This window comes from Rhinolophus hipposideros, assembly GCF_964194185.1.
Source record: "Rhinolophus hipposideros genome assembly, chromosome: 2".
Lineage (NCBI taxonomy): Eukaryota > Metazoa > Chordata > Mammalia > Chiroptera > Rhinolophidae > Rhinolophus > Rhinolophus hipposideros.
This window is the reverse complement of record NC_138048.1, coordinates 41379298-41399996: the sequence shown is the minus strand read 5'-3', so window position 1 is coordinate 41399996 and position 20699 is coordinate 41379298. Positions and strand designations below refer to the sequence as shown.

The window sequence follows — 20699 nt, the reverse complement described above, 5'->3', positions numbered from 1 at the left end:
TTAATGGAAAACAAAATAGAACTCATTTAACTCACCAGCTACATAAATTTGTTAAAAATGACATTTTCTTCAAAGCTGACCGGAAGTCACAAAAATGTGGCTATTGACAGCCACGTTGAACATTCAGACATACTTCCAGATTGATATTTATTGTTCTCTCAATAATAAGTCGCAGAATCAGAGTTAAGTAACTAAAAAAAAAAACAACCTAAATTTTAAATAAAGGCTGACCACCTACCTGCCAACAATGGAGAGTCTCCTGGTTTCAGCCTGCAGAGTACTTTAACAAAATAAAGATGAACCCAGCAGTAATCAGATAAGGCTCAAAAGTCTGAAGATCAATTTCTGGCCCAGAAAGCTTTGTATTCTCAGAATGCTGCTTGCTAAGTGTTTATCATGAAGCAGAGTTCCAAATAGTTAATGACAACTATGTAAAATCACTGCTTCAATCTTCTAGTTTTGTTATGAGAAGTTTCCCTTATAAAAGACAAGTTCTATTATAGTTTAAAACACATTATTTGCCACTTCCTGGTTTATAGTATCAGCATTCTTTTCAAGGTAGCAGGGTAGAAAGCACAATTGGAAGTAATACCTCACTCTACAGGTTCCTAAGCCACGCCTTCTAGAAGAGATAGGTAAACAGGGTTTTATTAAAGGGACAGTTCCCAATTTCTTCTGTGCTACACATAGATTAGAAATAAAATTCAAATGAAAGTATCTTGCTTATGCTCAATTAAATGCCAGGTGCAATATTATTTTAAACTCATTTTAAAAATTAAATATATTAAGGGTTAAATTTTCTTCTCCGTACTAATACTTTTTATTCAATTCTGGCGATGTCATTATTACTTCATCATATATCACTTCTTCAGTACTGATGTAGAAGCCCCAACAGTCTCCTGCCTTAACCCTTTACAACTATCAAAGATTCACTCCCTTGAGAATCATAAATGGAATGTCAGGAAATAGCAGGAAGTGTGAGCTAATCAAATGGAGCAATTCTAGTAAGTACTCAGCACATCTTTCATCACTGAAATGTTTACATCTTGATTACTCAATAATTCTTTCCTTTAAAGATATTTTGGGGTAGGGGGGTGGCCGGTTGGGTAAGTGGTTACAGCACCGTGCTCCTAACACCAGGGTTGCCGGTTCGATTCCCACATGGGCCAGTGAGCTGCGCCCTCCCCACAACTAGATTGAAAATGACTTTACATGAAGCTGATGGGTCCTGGAAAAACACTTTTCCCCAATACTTCCCAATAAAACTTAAAATAAAATATATTTTTTACTTTATTCAGAATAATTTCCTGTCAGGGACCTGGACTACAATAAACATTACAGAAGAGTCTCATCTACCATTTCCAATTTATTTCCCAGAAGAAAAGTTTTCTTCTAAATGAAAAATCAAAGCTTGCCCTAATTTCCACCTAGTCATTCCACTTAATTGAGTAGCGTACAGACATGACAAATGCTACTTGATGAACTCAAAGGATCATCTGAGCAGCAGTGGAGTGACCAGCAAAAAAGAATGAAGGAAATACCAGAAAGGTAAGAAGAAATTCCCGAAGAAATGCCATGGAAATAAAGGGAAGAAGTATTGCAGAAATAGAGGGTGTGTACAATGACAGTGAAATACTGCTGAAATATCAAGTAAGAGAAGCATACGTATGGCACATGCAAGCGTGCAGAGGAGTGAAGAGCTTAGCAAGCCAGTCCACATAACTAACATGGGTGGTGGGAGAAGATAAAGGAGAAGATAAGCGTCAGTGGGGAAGTGGCAAGCAGCCAGAATACCAAAAGGGTCATATGCCATGCTAAGGGATATAGGGTTTACATTGTCAAAATATAAAAAGCCCCCTACTAGTTTCACACAAAAAAGTACCAAGTTCAGAGTTGTGTTCTTAAAAGGTACACTTTTTATGTGCATTTATCCAAAGAATATGGAAATACTAATTCAAAAGGATACAGGTATCGCTATATGCACTGCAGCATTATTTACAATAGCCAAGATATGGAAACTACCTAAGTTTCCATTGACGGGTGAACAGAGAAAAAAGATGTGGTGTGTGTGTGTGTGTGTGTGTGTGTGTGTGTGTGTGTGTATATATATATGTGTATATATATATATATATATATATATATATATATATATATTTATATATATACACATACACAGAGGCAATTTTTTTGATGGTATTATGCTAAGTCAAATAAGTCAGACAGAAAAAGACAAAATCTGCATGATTTCACTCATTTGTGAAATATAAAACAAATATTAAAAAGTAACAAACAAATTAACAGAACAAAACAAACTCACACATACACGGTGAACCAGAGGGTGGTTACCAGAGGGACAGGGAGGTGAAGACAGGGCCAAAGAGAATCAAATACTTACATATGGTAACAGAAGGAAACAAGAATTTCGGTGGTGAGCACACAATAGAATATACAGATATCAAAATAGAATGTGCATACCTGAAATGTATATAGTATTACTAAGCAATGTTACCTCAATTAAATAAATAAAAATATACACTTGTTAAAACTATTCCTACTTTGGTAACAACTTAAAGGACAGATTAGAGTGTTAAAAAGAGACAGTTAAGAGGCTATTGTAATGTTTCAGGCTAGAAATGATGAGGGTTTGAGTGACCAAGATGACATGAAGAGGTACTAATCAGGGACACATCCAGGTTTCTGGCGTGGGTGACTAGGTAGGAGGTATACTTCACTGACCATGGGAAACTAGTGGAGGAGTTCTGCCAACCAAAAAGGTAAAAGAGAGGGAAGAACACAAGAATACCAATATTTCTACATTGCCAGGCTATCATATAGAAAATGTGACTAAAATAGCAATGTTACATTTATTTTTTTCCAGGCAGCTTTGGACGTTGTACTTATTAGATTTATAGCACTATTGGAAAACTTCTAGATTTCCAAGAAAGTCCAAAAGAAGTGACTCTTGGAGAGGGGCATTAGGAAGAATAAGGGCATTTGAAAAGGCTGAACAGACTGCAGGAAAAGGCTGGATGACATTCTTCCAAAAAGTCTCAGAAGGTGATATTAACTTCATAAACTGACCACTATTTGGAGAGTGGCCACAGCACTGTCAGTGGGCTAGAACTGCACTCGGAAAGGCTGACTGAAACAAGCCACACTCACAAACAGACCGCAGACACTCGCTCAGTGGTAAACATATGAATACACAGTAGGGGAACAGTCCTTTCATTCTCTGTGATTCATCCAGGGTGCCTGAATACCTTGGAAGTCAGGTATTAGTAATCAGAACTTTGCATGATAAGCATGAAATCAGAGCAAAGGTAGACAGTTTTAAAGGACAACTTGCTGTGACATCAGTGGGGCCTGATGATTCATCTCTGTACATTTCTCCGGTGATCAAAGTCTGCCTCTGTGCCTCTCACTTTCTGTCCCAGATCCTAAATTCTTGGCCTAAGCCTAGGTAAGCCACCTCAGACTGACATTCTTTCTTTATGTACACTAATGCAATCAATCAACAATTTAAATACTTTTCCCCCCAACACATCTAAGGAATGAGACACCCTTCTATCATCCTTCTATTAGCAATTCCCCAAATTGAAACTGGAGTGACTTGTATCAGAATTTGGAGAGGGTGTATCTATACACATTGAAAAGGCTCCCCCCCATCACCTCATCTCCAATTCTGATCATGCCCCCTCCTTCTGCCCTTAGGAAATAAGACTGAAAGCAATTCTGTCTCTTTAAGCCTTAGAATTCAAAATGAGCGCAGATTTCTGCTCTATTAGGCCCTGGGTTTAAGCATTCACTCTCAAAATGTACTCTTAAATTTCCAGGGATTGCTAGCTTCCCATTAGGATCAGTACACTGACAAGAGAGACCACTATCATCTGAAAAAAAATAATGCAAAAAGGACATTTTGATTCCGCACACAGCCTGCCTATATTATTAGTATCAGTAAACCTAAATCCAATAATACAATGATAATATCACTAGGATCATGAAAAGAGTAATATTAGGGACTGAGCCTTAACCAAACAAACAAACAAACAAAACCTTTTAAGTTTTAAGCCTTGTTAAAACTAATAACCTTATATTGTATGTACATCCTATTATCTTAGTAGTTCAAGTATAAAGAATATAAGACATAAGAATATAAGATTTCGAGGATACTTTAGTGTTTCAAGATGATCTTTATTCTCACGGAATACATAGGTTTGAGAAATTTAGTTAAATGAACATTGGACGTAGAGCGTATCTTGAATGCTGTTTCTGCAACTAAATTCCTGTCTGTTTTCTCCCCATCCTATGCCTTTTCCTTGAGCAGAGAATTGAAAATGTCTTGTTACTTAAGTGGAATGATTATCTGGAATCTAAATCATTAAGATTCAACTAAATTGAGTCACTCAAAAGGTATTTATTGAGCATTAGCTATGTATAATACAGCCCTATAACTTATTGTCCAAGTAAGTTATAACTAGCATACCTTGGAGAATATAGGGGGCACTATTAATATTTACATCGACATAGGCATTCATCCCGACAGACCCAAACTGTACCGGGTAACCCAAGACGTATGCCAAACCAGCTATACAGTCAACACTGCGCTTGTCACTGGACAGACAACCATGAATAAGACAGACCTGGTCCTTACCTTCAAGGTCTTTGCAGTCAAGCAAGGAGAAAGCAATGGAACAAAGAATTAGAATTGTAATGAGTGTTATAAAGGAGAAGTGCAAGATGTTACGGGAAGGTGAAAGAATCGACCTGACTCATTTTATTAGTGAGTTTCAGTTAGAAGTAGAGGTGGCAAAAAGACCATTTGAAGACCTAGTGCAGAAAAAACACACAGCAGACTCTTTAAGAACAAGGAGGGTGTACTGAGATGAGGCAGGAGTGGTGGGCTGGGCCAGATCATGTGGTACCTACAGAAAATTTTCGATTTTTATTCCAAAGGAAGTTATATTAAGCAGGAAGCTAATATTAGCAAGTATACATTTTTTAAAATGATAAATTTGGCTGCAGTATCATTCAGAGATCAAAAAACTGTTTTTGTAAATGGTCATAGTGTAAATATTTTAGGCTTTGTGGGCCATTCAGTTTCTGTTGCATCTACTCAGCTCTGCTGTTGTAGTGTGAAAGCAGCCATAGACAATATATAAACAATTAAGTGGCCGTGTTTCAATAAAAATTTATTAATGGACACTGATATTTGAATTTCATATAGTTATGTTATGAAATATTATCCTTCTTTTGGTTTTTAAAAAAACACTTAAAAATGTACAACCGTTCCTACCTTGCAAATCATACAAAACCACATGGCAAGACCGTTTGGTTCTGCTATAAAACATGGAAGTAGGGGAGGGGCTTAAACAAAATTGCCGAGGGGGTCAGTGGGGAAGGGTTTAGAGAGTTCTCCTAAACCATGGCTTCACAGTTCTTTACAAAAGACAGAAAACAAAGAATGGAGCTGCCACTATCCTCTGGCCTCACAAATCCCAGATACTCCATGTCTAGAAAAACGGTGCTAAACTCAAAATTTGTGAACTAAGCTAAAGTGTTATAAATTACTACATGAATGACCATAGTGACAGTTTAAACACATGTCTAAACATTGAGGACTTATATTAAAGTAAGTCAAATATCTGAAATAAACTGTCCTTTCTGAAGCAAGGCATCAGAGGAAACCTATGAATGAAAAAAATGTACTTTTAAAAACATTCTTTCTCAAAGGCACCATATTTGCCTCCAGCTTTTTTCCCCTATCGCGAATTTATTTTATTAGAGAAATAAAGCACGCACGCACACACACACATACACACACGCAAACATACACACACAATTTTAAAATCATTTTGTTGTATTTACCTTAATTAAATATTTTTTTCTAGATTAATTTGCTTTAAGGCCTTCTCATGTAAGAAGTAAGCAAAATAAGACATATTTACTTTTACTCTCAGATTCTCTAATTACAAGTAAACATAAACATAATATTCTGAACTTCTCTCCTCTAAAAATATTTTGAATATATACAAAATGTATTCAAATAACTTACAATGTTTTACAGAATTTTGTAGTTACGCTGTATATTCTATAGATTTTGCTTTTTTCTTCTTTTTTTAAAAAATAATATTACAAAAGATCTAGTAAACTAACCAATGCGGTTTTATCACTTTAAAACCTAGAGGCAACTGAGGTTTGTAAAATTACAGACAATACTAAAACTATATCAAGTACCTAGCACTGTGCTTGGCACCTAATACCTCATAAGTGGGAGTTGCTATTATTGTTATAGATATTATGTTAAAAAAAAATGTCCGGGGCAGGCCTGGTGGCTCAGGCGGTTAGAGCTCCATGCTCCTAACTCTGAAGGCTGCCGGTTTGATTCCCACATGGGCCAGTGGGCTCTCAACCACAAGGTTGCCAGTTCAATTCCTCGAGTCCCGCAAGGGATGGTGGGCTCTGCCCCCTGCAACTAAGATTGAACACAGGACCTTGAGCTGAGCTGCCACGGAGCTCCCGGATGGCTCAGTTGGTTGGAGTGAGTCCTCTCAACCACAAGGTTGCCACTTCGATTCCTCGACTCCATCAAGGAATGGTGGGCTGCGCCCCCTACAACTAGCAATAGCAACTGAACCTGGAGATGAGCTGTGCCCTCCACAACTAGGACTGAAAGGACAACAACTTGAAGCTGAACGGCACCCTCCACAACTAAGATTGAAAGGACAACTACACTTGGAAAAAAGTCCTGGAAGTACACACTGTTCCCCAATGAAGTCCTGTTCCCCTTCCCCAATAAAATCTTTACAAAACAAAAAAACAACAACCAAAAAACAACAACATTTAATTAAATTCAGATTAAAGTACATTTTTTTTAAAAGATGTCCTTCAAGAATAACTAGAAAAATACAGGAAGGGTAGTTTTGTTTTGTTTTCTAGTTCCTCCTAGGTGAATTCTACAATGTTTAAAATTACTGCCAAGCCAACATTACAAAAAATATTAAAGAGACTTCTTTAAGAAGAAAAAGGGGGAAGAACATAAATATGAATAACAAAATGGCAATAATTATGTACCTATCAATAATCATTTTAAATGTAAATGGATTAAATGCTCCAATCAAAAGACACAGGGTAGCTGAACAGATAAGAAAACAAGAACCATACATATGCTTTCTACAGGAGACCCACTTCAGATCAGAAGACACACATAGACTAAAAGTAAAGGGATGGAAAAAGACATTTCATGCAAATGGAAATGAAAAAAAAAGCTAAGGTGGCAATACTTATACCATACAAGATAGACCTTAAAACAAAGACTATAATAAAAGACAAAGAAGCACATTACATAATGATAAAGGGATCAATCCAACAAGAGGATATAACCCTAGTAAACATCTATGTACCCAACAAAGGAGCACCTAAGTATATAAAGCAAATATTAACCAACATAAAAGAAGAGATTGACAGTAAAACAATCATAGTAGGGGACTTTAACACCCCATTGACACCAATAGACTAATATTCCAGACAGAAAATCAACAAGGAAACATCAGACTTAAATGACACACTATCTCAACATAATAAAGGCCATCTATGACAAACCCACGGCTAACATCATACTCAATGGGAAAAGCTAAAACCATTCCCCTTAAGATCAGGAACAAGACAAGGATGTCCCCCTTCACCATTTTTATCCAACACAGTGCTGGTAGTTCTACCCACAGTAATCAGAAAAGAAAAAGAAATAAAAGGCATCCAAATTGGAAAGGATGGAGTAAAACTGTCATTACTTGCTGATGACATGATACTATACATAGAAAACCCCAAAGAGTCCACTAAAAAACTATTAGAACTAAATGAATTCAGTAAAGTAGCAGAATACAAAATTAATATTTAGAAATCAGTTGCATTTTTATACATTAATAACAAACTATCAGAGAAATTAAGAAAATAATCCCATTTACAGTTGCATCAAAAAAACAAACAAACTATTAACAATTGTCACCCCAATAAATTAAAAAAAAAATGTTAGTGAATTCAGTTGAAGTGCAAAAATAAAAAAAAAATAAAAACAAAAAAAAATAACAAACAAAACACCTAGGAATAAATTTAACCAAGGAAGTAAAAGACCTGTACTCAGAAAATGATCAGACATTGAAGATAGAAATTGAAGAAGATACAAATAAATGGAAGCATATAACTTGCTCATGAATAGGAAGAATTAATATCGTTAAAATGTCCATACCACTTAAAGTAATCTATAGATTCAATGCAATCTATCAAAATGTCTATGGCATTTTTCACAGAACTATAATAACCCTAAAATTTATATGGAACCATAATAAACCCCGAATAGCCACAGCAATCTTGAGAGAGAAGAACAAAGTTAGAGGTATCACACTACCTGATATTAAACTATACTATAAGGCCACAGTAATCAAAACAGTAGGGTACTGGCATAAAAACAGACACATAGATCAATGGAACAGAATAGACAGCACAGAAATAAACCCACGTCTATATGGTAATTTAACCTATGATAAAGGAAGCAAGAATTTACACTGGAGTAAAGACAGTCTCTTCAATAAATGGTGCTGGGAAAATTGAACAGATACGTGCAAAAAAAATGAAACTGGACTACCTTCTTATTCTATACACAAGAAAAAACTCAAAATGGATTAAAGACTTAAATGTAAGATGAAAAACCATAAAACTGCTAAAAAAAAAAACACAGGAAGAAAACTCTTCGACATTGCCCTTAGTAATATTTTTTCTGATATATCTCCTCGGGCAGGAGACACAAAAGAAAAAATAAACAAATTGGACTCCATCAAACTAAAAAGTTTTTGCACAGCAAAGGAAACCATCAACAAAACAAAAAGACATCCTACTGAATGGGAGAAGACATTCACCAATGATACATCTGATAAAGGGTTAATATCCAAAATTTAAAGAACTCATACAACTCAATACCAAAAAAAACCAAACAATCAAATTTAAAAATGGGCAGAGGACATGAATAGATATTTCTCCACAAAGGACACACAAATGGCCAATAGATATATGAAAAGATGCTCAATGTCACTAATCATCAGAGAAATGCAAATTAAAACCACAATATCACCTCACACCTGTCAGAATGGCCATCATCAATAAATCAAAACACAGGTGTTGTCCAGGATATGGAAAAAAGAGAACACTTGTGCACTGTTGCAGGGGCTACAAATTGGTACAACCACTATGGAAAATAGTTTGGAGGTTCCTCAAAAAATTAAAAATATAATTACCCTATGACCCAGCAATTCCACTTCTGGGTATTTACCTGAAGAAATCCAAAACACTAATTCAAAAAGATATACGCACCCCTAAGTTCACTGCAGTGCAATTTACATTACCCAAAATATGGAAGAACCTAAGTGCCCATCAATAGATGATTTGAGAAAGATGTGGTACATATATACAATGGAATATTACTCAGCCATAAAAAATGAAATATTACCATTTGAGAAGACATGGATGGACCTAGAGGGTATTATGCTAAGTGAAATTAAGTCAAACAGAGAGAGACAAATACCATACGATTTAATTTATATGAGGAATCTAAAGAACAAAACACATACACATACACACATACACACATATACACACACACACACACTCACACACACAAAACAAAACAGACTCATAGATACAGAGAACAAACTGACGGTTACCAGATGGGAGGGGGTTGGGGGAGTTGGGTTAAAAAGTTGAAGGGATTAAGAAATACAAATTGATAGTTACAAAATAATAATAGGATATAAAGTACAAGCATAGGGAATATAGTCAATAATATTGTCATAACTATGTATAGTGCCAGGTGGATACTAGACTTTTGGGGGAAATCACTTAATAAATTATATAAATGTCTAACCACTACACTGTACACCTGAAACTAATATAAAATAATACTGAATGTCATCTAAAATTGAAAAGTAAAAAATTAAATTCCAGTTAGGACAGTTTAAAATTGAGATCTCACCTTCAACTTTCATTAAATTCTGTAGAGTACTTAATGTAATCACACATACTGTATATTTAAACATTGATTTTTTTGTCTTAGTTCAGAGTAGAAATGGTCACCACTCTGTTTACTAAAATGAGCATAGTGTCCTCTTGAAGAGTTACACATTCAATATTAAAGATAACCAAATTACCCCAAGATTTTAAAGGTACAACTACAGTAAAGATGGTGATATTCCTCGTGTACACCTCAAGAACACAGGTGACATCAGGATTTTTTTCAAAGAGGGTTATATTTTATTCCCAGGAGTAAATGCAGTGTTTCTCAGCTATGGTGGCCTCAGAAGTATCCTGGAAATCTCTTTATTTCTTCTACTTCAAAGAGCTTTTTCTTTTCACATTGAAGTTCAGATAGCAATTTCTCTCTTGGCTCATCTGTAAACCTAAACTTTATGACTTCCTGGAGGTATTCGTTTTCATAATGATGTATCCCCACTTACTCGTGACAAGCGCAAATCTGATTTTGGGAGAACACCGAACCAGCACATAACCAAATGTAGGTTGCAGTAGCAGTCTCTGGTTCCTTGTTAAAATGAGGGAATGCACCTGGGGGAGTTCCAGAGCACTGTAAGAAACTTGACGTTTGGGGGTAGAGTTGGCCAGCACTGTAGGGCAACACTGGAGTTTTCAGCCTATGCCAGTTTTCAGCCTATGCCATACAGAGCAGCCCACTGTAAGTATGACAACGCATCAGAACGTGACAGGCCTGTCGTGGGGGAGACTTCCCATAGAGCGACCTGGCACAGCGGCGTACAGTTGTGGGGCCGCAGGCCTTTGTGCAGCAGCTCAAGCCTTGCAGGTGGCTTCTGCGAGACAAGTGTCCCTGCCCCGAGGTGCGCTGCACTGAGTATCGCCCAGGCCAGGGGCATGCGCGCAGGGCTCTGGGGAGGCAGGGCACCCAAACGCCAAGAAAGACCGGGGGAGGGGGGGGAGGGAGGGTGGAGGGGGGGGTGGAGGGCGGGGGAGAACTTGCACTTGGGGCTTTGCGGCCAGCCTTGTCTATTCCATTAGGGAGGGAGGAGGACCTGGGCTTGGCAAGCCCCTGACCACTACCCTCTTCTTTCCTCTGGCTTGTCCATCTCTGGACTTCCAGGCAACTTCTCCACGTCCACTCCACACCCAGAAAGTAAAAGCATCCGAGTAAGGGAAGACCCTGCCCTCAATGGCTGCCCGAAAGTTCGAAAGCCTTCTACCCCAGGAACCCCAGGCCAAAATGTGTCACTCCAGGGGGCGGCTTGGGGAGGGTAGGAGGAAAAGTCCAGGCCTGCGGTGTTTAAGCTCCTGCTGCAAAGGAGCCTTTCTTACAACTGGAAATCTCCACTCTCCCCAAGCCATTTTTTAAAATAACACCTTTATTGAGCTATAATTCACACACCATAAAATTTACTTTTTTAAAAGTATACAATTTAGAAGTTTTTAGCATATCCAGGGTTGAACAGCTATCGCCACTAATTTTAGAACATTTTCATCATAGACCCAGAAGATACCCAAATCCACTAGTAGTGACTCCTCATTCCTCCCTTCCCCTTGCAACAAATTTACTATGTATTTCTATGAATTTGCCTATTCTGGACATTTCATTAAAATAGAAGCATACAATGTGTTCTTTGGGGCTGGCTTTTTTCACATAGTATAATGTTTCAAGGTTCACCTCTATTGTATCATGTATTAGTACTTCACTCTTTTAATTGCTGAATATTTCATTGATGTATATACATTTTGTTTAGCCATTCATCAGCTGATATACATTTGGAATGTTTCCATTTTGGGGCTATTATGAATAATGCTGTAAACATGTGAGTACAAGTTTCTGGTGAACATATATTTTCTAAACCTAGAAGTGGAATTGTGGAGTCATATGGTAACTCTATGCTTAACATTTTAAGAAACTGCCAAACTGTTTTTCAGTTTTCAAAGCAGTGTATTAGTGCTCCAGTTTCTCCACATCCTCAACATTTTCCAATGTCTGCCTTTTTATTTTAGCCATCCCAGTGGGTGATAAGTGGTATTTCATTGTGGGTTTGATCTGTGTTTCCCTAATGGCTAATGACATTGAGTATCTCTGCATGAGCTTATTGACCATTTCTTCTTTGGACAATCTTTTGCCTGTTTTTTAATGGGTTATTTGTCTTATTCTTGTTGAGTTGTAAGAGTTCTTTACACATTCTGAATACAAATATAACTTGTAAATATTTTCTCCCAATCCATGAGTTGTTTTATCATTTTTTTGATGGACTCTTTCAAGCACAAAAGTTTTTTTAATTTTGATTAAGTTCAATTTATGTATTTTTTCTTTTGTCAATTGAGCATTTGGCGTCATATCCAAAAAAACCATTGTCTAATTCAAAAATTATGAGGATTTATACCTATGCTTTCTTCTGAGAGTTTTCATACTTAAGATCTTACATTTAGGTCTATGATCCGTTTTGAGTAATATTTTGTATATGGCATAAAGTAAGGGTCAAAGTTCATTCTTTTGAATGTGGATATCTAATTGCTCCAGTACCACTGGGTGCAAAGATTATTCTTTCCCCATTGAATTGTTTTGGCATATTTCTGGACTCTCAATTCTATTCCATTCTTCTAGACTTACATGCCTTGGTTACTGCAGCTTTGTAGTAAACATTGAAATCAAGGAAAGTAGTAAACATTGAAATCAAGTCCTCCAGTGTAATGGACTGAATTGTATCTCCCAAAATTCATACACTGAATCCTTAACCCTCAAAGTGACCATATTTGGAGATAGGGACTTTAAGTAGGAATTTAAGATTAAATGAGGTTAAAATGGACTGAACTGTATCCCCCTAAATTTTTTATGTTGAAGCCCTCATCCCCATGTTATTTGGAAATGAGGCAGTTGGGAGATAATTAGGTTTAGATGAGGTGTGAGGGTGGGGCCCTCATGATGGGATTAGTTTTCCCTAAGAAAAGACTCCAGACAGTTCTCTGCTCTCTCTTTCCCTGCCATGTCAGGTGACAGAGAGAATGTCGCCAACTCTGAAGTCAGGAAGTATTCTCAACAGAACTGAACCATGCGGGCTGACATCCTGATCTCAGACTTCCGGACTCCAGACCCGTGAGAAAAGTAATTTCTGATGTTTAAGCCACCCAGTCTATAAAAATTTGTTATGGCAAGAACGCGGTGAGAAAGCTGGGGACAGGGGAGACCGCCTAGAACGGAGTGAACGGGGAGGTGACCGTGGGGACCGCCTTGATCGCTCTCGGACACCTGCCCCCAAGCGGAGTTTCAGCAAGGAGGTGAGGGGCGGAGTAGAGAGCGGCCCTCCCGGCCTGAGGGGCTGCACAAGGCCTCCAGCCTCTCAGAGGATGGGGACCGCGGGCGGGATGCCGTGAAGCGAGAAGCCTCCCTCCCCCCGGTGCGCCCCCCACAGGCCGTGCTGTCTGAGGAGGAGCTGGAGAAGAAATCCAAGGCAATCATTGAGGAGTACCTCCATCTCAATGACATGCAGGAAGCAGTGCAGTGTGTGCAGGAGCTGGCCTCACCTTCCCTGCTCTTTATCCTTGTCCGGCATGGCATCGAGTCCACACTGGAGCGCAGCGCCATTGCTCGTGAACATATGGGACAGCTGCTGCACCGGCTGCTCAGTGCCGGGCACCTCTCCACCGCTCAGTACTACCAAGGGCTGTATGAAGTCCTAGAACTGGCTGAAGACATGGAAATCGACATCCGCCATGTGTGGCTCTACCTAGCAGAACTGGTGACGCCGATTCTGCAGGATGGTGGCGTGTCCATGGGGGAGCGGTTTAGGGAGATTACGAAGCCTCTGAGGCCCCTGGGCAAAGCTGCCTCCCTGTTGCTGGAGATCCTGGGGCTTCTGTGCAAAAGCGTAGGTCCCAAAAAGGTTGAGGCATTGTGGCGAGAGGCTGGACTCAGCTGGAAAGAATTTCTACCTGAAGGCCAGGACATGGGTGCCTTCGTCACTGAACAGAAAGTGGACTATACCCTGGGAGAGGAGTCAGAAGCCCCTGGCCAGAGGTTGCTCTCCTCTGAAGAGCTAAGCAGGCAACTGGAGAAGCTGCTCAAGGAGAGCAGCAGTCACCAGCGCGTGTTTGACTGGATAGAAGCCAACCTGAGTGAGCAGCAGGTAGCATCCAACACATTTGTTCGAGCCCTCATGACAACTGTCTGCTATTCCACAATTATCTTTGGGAACTCCGCTCCGAGTGAATGTTGAGGTGCCGAAAGCGCGAGCGAAATTGCTACAGAAATATCTATGTGATGAGCACATCAATATCTATGTGATGCAGGCACTCTACGCCCTGCAGGCCCTTGTAGGGACCTTGGAGCAGCCCGCCAACCTGCTTCGGACGTTCTTTGATAAGCTGTACGATGAGGACGTGGTGAAGGAGGACGCCTTCTACAGCTGGGAGAGTAGCCAGGACCCTGCCGAGCAGCAGGGCAAGGGCGTGGCCCTTAAATCTGTCACAGCCTTCTTCAAGTGGCTTCGTGAGGCAGAGGAGGAGTCTGACCACAACTGAGGGCGGGGTGGGGCCGGGGACTTGGAGCCCCATGGACACTCGGATGGCCCAGCCAGCCGCCTGGACTGCAGGGGAGTCAGCAGCAGGGGCGGCGGCAGTGGGTGCCTGTAGTGCGATGGTGTCTAAGCTAATAAAGTGGCTGAAGACGCAGGATGGCTTGGGGCTGCCTGGGGCCCCTTCCAGGATGCTGCCAAGTGTCCCTCTCCTCCCCTTGGGGCACAGAGATATATATAAAGTCTTGAAATTTGGTGTGTCTTGGGTGCGGGGGGGTGGGGGGGCACCACTGCCTGCCCCTGAGGTCCTTTTTTTATTTTCTGAAAATCACTCTTGGGACTGCCATCCTCGCTGCTGGGGGCATATGCCCCAGGCCCTGCACCACCCCTGCTGCTGCCTGGGCAGGGGGAAAGGGGGCACAGTGCCTGTAATTATTAAACATGAATTCAATTAAAATAAAATAAAAAATCTGTTATGGCAGCTGAGCTAAGACAGAGGTCATAAGAATGAGGCCCCAATGCCACAGGACTGGTATTCATATTAAAAGAGGAAGATGTACCAGGAGTGTGCATGAACAGACGAAAACCATGTGGGAACACGGTGAGAAGGCTTTAGCCAACAAGAGCGGTCTCAGCAGAAACTCACCCTGCCAGTACCATAATCTTGAACTTCCAGCCTCCAGAACTGTGAGAAAATTAATTTCTGTTGTTTAAAACACCAAGTCTGTGGTATTTTGTTATGGCAGCCCTAACAGACTAACTCATCCAACTTTGTTCTTTTTCAAGATGGTTTTGGCTATTCTGGATACCTTACATTTCCATATGAATTTTAAGATACACTTGTCAATTTCTGTAAAAATGCCAGTTGGGATTTTGATAGGGATTGCATTAAATCTGCAGATCAACTTGGGGGTATTGCCATCTTAACAATATAAGTCTTCTGATCCATGAACATGAGATTCTTTTCATTTACTTAAGTCTTCTTTAATTTCTTTCCACAATATTTAGTAGCTTTCAGTATACATGTCTCATAGTTCTTTTGTTAAAGTTATTCCCAAGTATTTTATTCTTTTTGCTGTTACTGTTAATTAACTGTTTTGTTTTGTTTTAATTTTTGGATTGTTCATTGTGAGCATACAGAAATACAATTGATTTTTGTATTTTGATAATATATTCTGCAACCTTGCTGAATGTATTAGTTTTATTGGCATATATTGTCATCTCCCAAAGGAAATAGTTTTATTTCATTATTTTTAATCTGGATGTCTTTTACCTTTTTTTCTTGCCTAACTTTCCTGGCTAGAACCTTCAATACAATGTTGAATAGTAGAAGTGGCAAGAAAAGACGTCCTTGTGTTGTTCCTGACATTAGGGAGAAAGCATTAGTCTTTCACCATTAAATATGTTAGTGGTGAGCTTTATCAGATGAAAGAAATTCCTTGATAGTCCTAATTTGTTTATGTTTTATCAGGAAAGGATGTTGGACTTTGTCAAATGCTTTTCTGTATTAAGATGATTATGCAGCTTTTGTCCTCTATTCTACTAATATAGTTTATTATACTGATTGATTTTCACAGGTTAAACCAACCTTGTATGAACCCCACTTAGTTCTGGCATATATCTTTTTTTATATATTGCTGGATATGATTTGCTAAAATTTTGTTGAGGGTTTTTGTTTCTATATCCATAGACACAATGAACATAAACATCGGTCTGTAGTGTTCTTGTGACGTTCTTTGTCTGGTTTTGATATGAAGGTAATACTGGCCTCATATTGAGTTGGGAGATGTTCTCTCTTCTTCTATTTTTGGACTACTTTGTGAAAGATTGGTGTCAATTCTACTAAACATTTGACAGAATTCACCAATGAAGCCATCTGAGCCTGGGCTTCGTTTGTGGGTAATTTTTTTATTACCAATTCAGTCTCTTTCCTGTTATTGGTCTATTCAGATTTTCTATTTCTACTTGAGTCAGTTTCAATAGTTTGGGACTTCCTAGGTTTGTGTCCATTTCATTTAGGTTAATTAATTTGTTGGTATACAATTGTTCATAGTATGAACCTTTATTATTTTTGTAAGGTCAGTAGTAATGTTACCACTTTTACTTCTGAATTTAATAACTTTAATCTATCATTTTTTTCTTGGTCAATTTAGCCAAAAGTTTGTCAATTTTGTTGATTTTTTCAAAGAAAGAACTGTTCATTCTGTTCATTGTTTCTATTTTCCGATTTTGTATTTCATTCATATCTGTTCTAATTTTTATTATTTCCTTGCTTCTATTTGCTTTGAGTTTAGTTTGCTCTCCTTTTTCCTTCTTAAGGTAGAAAGTTAGGTTATTGATTTGAAATCATTCTTCTTTTTTAATATAGGTGTTTATAGTTATAAATCCCCTTCTAGGCATTGTTGTAGCTTTATCTCATAAGTTTTGGGATGTGTTTTTTTTTTTGTTTTCACTTAACTCAATCTTTTCTAATTTTCCTTTTATCTTTTTCTTTATTTCACCCATTTCTTCTTTCACCCATTGGTTATTTAGGAGTGTTCTGCTTAATATCTACTTTTTGTGAATTTCCCAAATTTCCTTCTCTTATTGAGTTCAAATTTAATTCTATTGTGGTCAGAGAACATATTTTGTATTATTTCAGTCCTTTTCAATTTGTTAAGGCATGTTTTATGATCTAGTCTATGGTCTGTTCTATAGAATGTTCCAAGTGTACTTGAGAAGGATATGCATTCTGTTTTGAGTGGAGTGTCCCATAAATGTCTTTTAGTTCTAGTTAACTTAGAGTTTTGTCCAAGTCTTCTATTTCCTTGTTGACTTTCTGTTTGGTTGTTCTATCCATCATTGAAAGTGAAGTACTGAAAGCTCCAACTATTATTATTGCATTATCTATTTCTCCCTTTAATTCTGCCAGTTTTTGTTTCATGTACTTTACGGCTCTGTTATTAGGTGCATGTAAGTTTATAATTGTTATGAATTCCAGATAGATTGATCCTTTTATTATTATAAAATATTCTTTTAAAAAATTCTTCCTTGCCTCTATTAATTTTTATCTTAAAATCTATTTTGTCTGATATTACTATAGTCACTTCAGCTCTCTTTTAGTTATTGTTTGCATGGTATTTATTTTTCTGTCCTTTTATGTTTCATCTTTCTGTGTCTTTAAATCTAATGTGTCTCTTACAGACATCATATAGTTGGATCATGGTTTTCTTTTCATTCATTCTGCCTATCTCTGTCTCTTGATTGAAGTGTTTGATCCATTTGTGTTTAATGATTTAATATAATGTCTGCAATTTTGCTATTTGTTTTCTATGTGTTTTATGTCTTTTTGTCCCTCAATTCCTCCATTAATGCCTTCTTATGTGTGAAATAGATAGTTCTAGTGTACCATTTTATTTCTCTTGATGTTTCTTTTACTATATTTTTTCAGTTATTTTCTTGGTGGTTACCCTGGGGATTACAATTAACATCTTAACTTGTAACTATGGATTTTGTTTTGCTTCAAGTTTCTTCTTGGAATTTAAATAATCTAGTCAAAATTAATTCCAGAAAATAAAAAGGTGCTTTTCAATTCACAAATGCTGTTTAGGTACACACTGGGAGGTTACTATTATAACAAATACTTGCCTCTAGTATGAACACTTACCTTCTCCAATAGTGCATTCTGCCACAATCTAAAGATACTGAGGTAACTTCTATCCCTGGCACCAAAAGATGTAAAGAAAAACTGAAAACAAACATAATAGGATAATTTTAGTGTCATTAGAAAAAGGGGAAAGTATCTGTCACAAAAGTCTGCTGGCACTTGCTATGCTCAAAGCAAACTAGTAGGTCACTACCGCCTACTTCATATACTATTTTTGTTTAACTCTTTGCTACAATAGACAACAAAAACAGGTAATTGGTGCATGAACAAGGTGTCTTTCAAAATTGTATCTTACAGAAAATACAATTTTATCAATATTTACTAGGGAAAGGAGTAAATAAGAAATAAGCAGTTCTTTATTTTCATCGTAGTCTAGCTATGCAAATCCATCTACATAAACTTATGAAAAATATTAAAATTTTATTTATTCTAAACTTTGCAAAGAGATATGATTTGGAAGCCACCTGAGACAAGTATAAACAAAGAATAAGAAAAAATACAGTGGATTTCAGAGATAGATTTATTTTAAGATCTTAATTTAAAATTATATCATCTTTCATAGTCTTCTAAAAAAATCCAGAACTACTTAACCTCTGCTAATTATAGATATAAAAAACCCGTATTAACACTAAACTTTGCTTTGAATGCTGTAAAAGAAAAATAGCACGTTTCAATATATAATTCTATGTTTGCCTTTAGACTTATCTCTTCCTCTGCATTTAAGTGCTTTTTGCAAAGTCACATTTTAAAATAGGCTTTTATGAGAAAATATGATAAGTGGCAGCACTAAATACAGTGTCTCAGTGTATCATCCTTTCCAATCCCCTAGTTAGTGACTTTTCATGATTGAATGGTTATTTTTAGGAATGAGAAAACTCAGTTTTATGTTTGACTTATTAAATAAAATGTCAAACAAATAATATTTTGGGTTCTTACATTTTTCATGCAAAGATGTTAAAGTGCTATTTTCCAATTAATAAATTGAAATCTTGCTATATAATATTAATAAAGCAAAATATAATATAATAAAGCAAAACTTTTTATAACATGGATGTATCCAGGAGCTCTTCCATATAGGATTACACATGTAATGTGTGACCGAATGATTACTAGTTACTGTCCCCTATTTCCTTTTCTTACACCAAATTGTTTTGCTTTTTGGATTGTAGTACTCTTACAACCCTGTGTTCAGATATATAGGTAAGAAAAATCTCCTAGTCTGTCTCTTTTTCACCACTGTGTTACACTTACTAATTTCCACTTCTTAAACTAAATAACTTGTTATCAACGTCATCCCCTCTTGTATACAACCACCACATTCTCAACTCCTTAACAGTCTTTCTGGATAATCTTTGATTACCATTTTATTTTATTCCTTGCTATATATTCAACTTCAAAAATTTATTAATAAATCTTGGTTCAAGAATAACCATAATTTGGGAGGAGTTCTGGATAATGATATCTCTAAGCTGCTGGGGCATAAAACATATGCTACAACCGAAAGTACCGTGATTAACCCTACTTTAATCATACAATATGGAAAGGATGAATATTTAGTAATGTAGATTTTTTCCCCCATAACAATGGAAAAAGAGATCACTGATTCAATATGGTGAGGTAGTTAGGACCAGGGTCTCCGCAATTCAACTGCCTGTGTATACATGTCCTGGTCTACCATTCAGTTCTATGACTTTGGGTCACTTTTCTTTTCTTTAGTTTCCTCATCTGTAAAATGGAAATAATAATAGTAGAAAATATTTTTGAGAAGTAAATGAAAAAATATATATATAAAGAACTTAAGGCAGTGTCTAGAACAAGTGTGTTCAGCAAACGCTAGTTATCATTATTAAAACTAAAATGCTTGATCCTGAAATTCCATTATATAGATGAGAAATAGCCTATAGAAACAAGGCTATTCACTGCAGCATTGTTTGTAATAACAAAACATTGGAAATGAACAAATGGTCAAGGGAAACATCATAAACCTATTATATGAAATATTATACAGCACTTTAATAAACAGAGATAAGTCTATCTATATGTCATAACCTGTGACTCCAAGAGATAACACTAAATTCTTTTTTAAGAAAAGAGAACCAAAGAACAACACATGTAAGACAGCATTTACTTTAAAAACAAAGCAAACTTAGATGTTTATATACATGCATATATATGTAAAAACAAAGGAGGAAGGTCTGAAAGGTCAGAAAAGATACATACCAAACTGAGAACAGTGTTTGCCTCTAAAAAAGCAATAGGATTGGGAATTATAGGCATGAAAGGAAGATGTTTAAGAACTGTCTGATGATTTTGTTAAACAATACAATGTATACATGTGTTAATTATAAAATAAAGAATAAGTTTATTTTAGCTATTCTTCCCTTCCTGAACTGTTCAGCCTTGTAGCTGTTGGTGGAACAGAGAAAAGTAGGAATCCACACTAGAGGTGACGGTAGGGGAAGAGGAGCTGCAGTAGCCCAAAGGAGGGTGTCAGACAAGAA

At 37.3% G+C, this 20699-nt stretch overlaps 1 protein-coding gene across 2 annotated transcripts in view; it reads right to left on the bottom strand.

The window, feature by feature from the left end:
- GRAMD1C (GRAM domain containing 1C) overlaps positions 1–20699 on the bottom strand; it is a 91594-nt gene that overhangs the window by 38416 nt on the left and 32479 nt on the right. The window contains exon 6 of one of the 2 annotated variants that reach the window (XM_081029410.1): positions 18199–18279. In XM_081029410.1, the coding sequence (XP_080885536.1) occupies positions 18199–18279 (81 nt within the window). Of the gene's footprint in view, positions 1–238; positions 603–18198; positions 18280–20699 lie in introns of those variants that run through there. The other variant, XM_081029411.1, reaches the window with a different exon arrangement.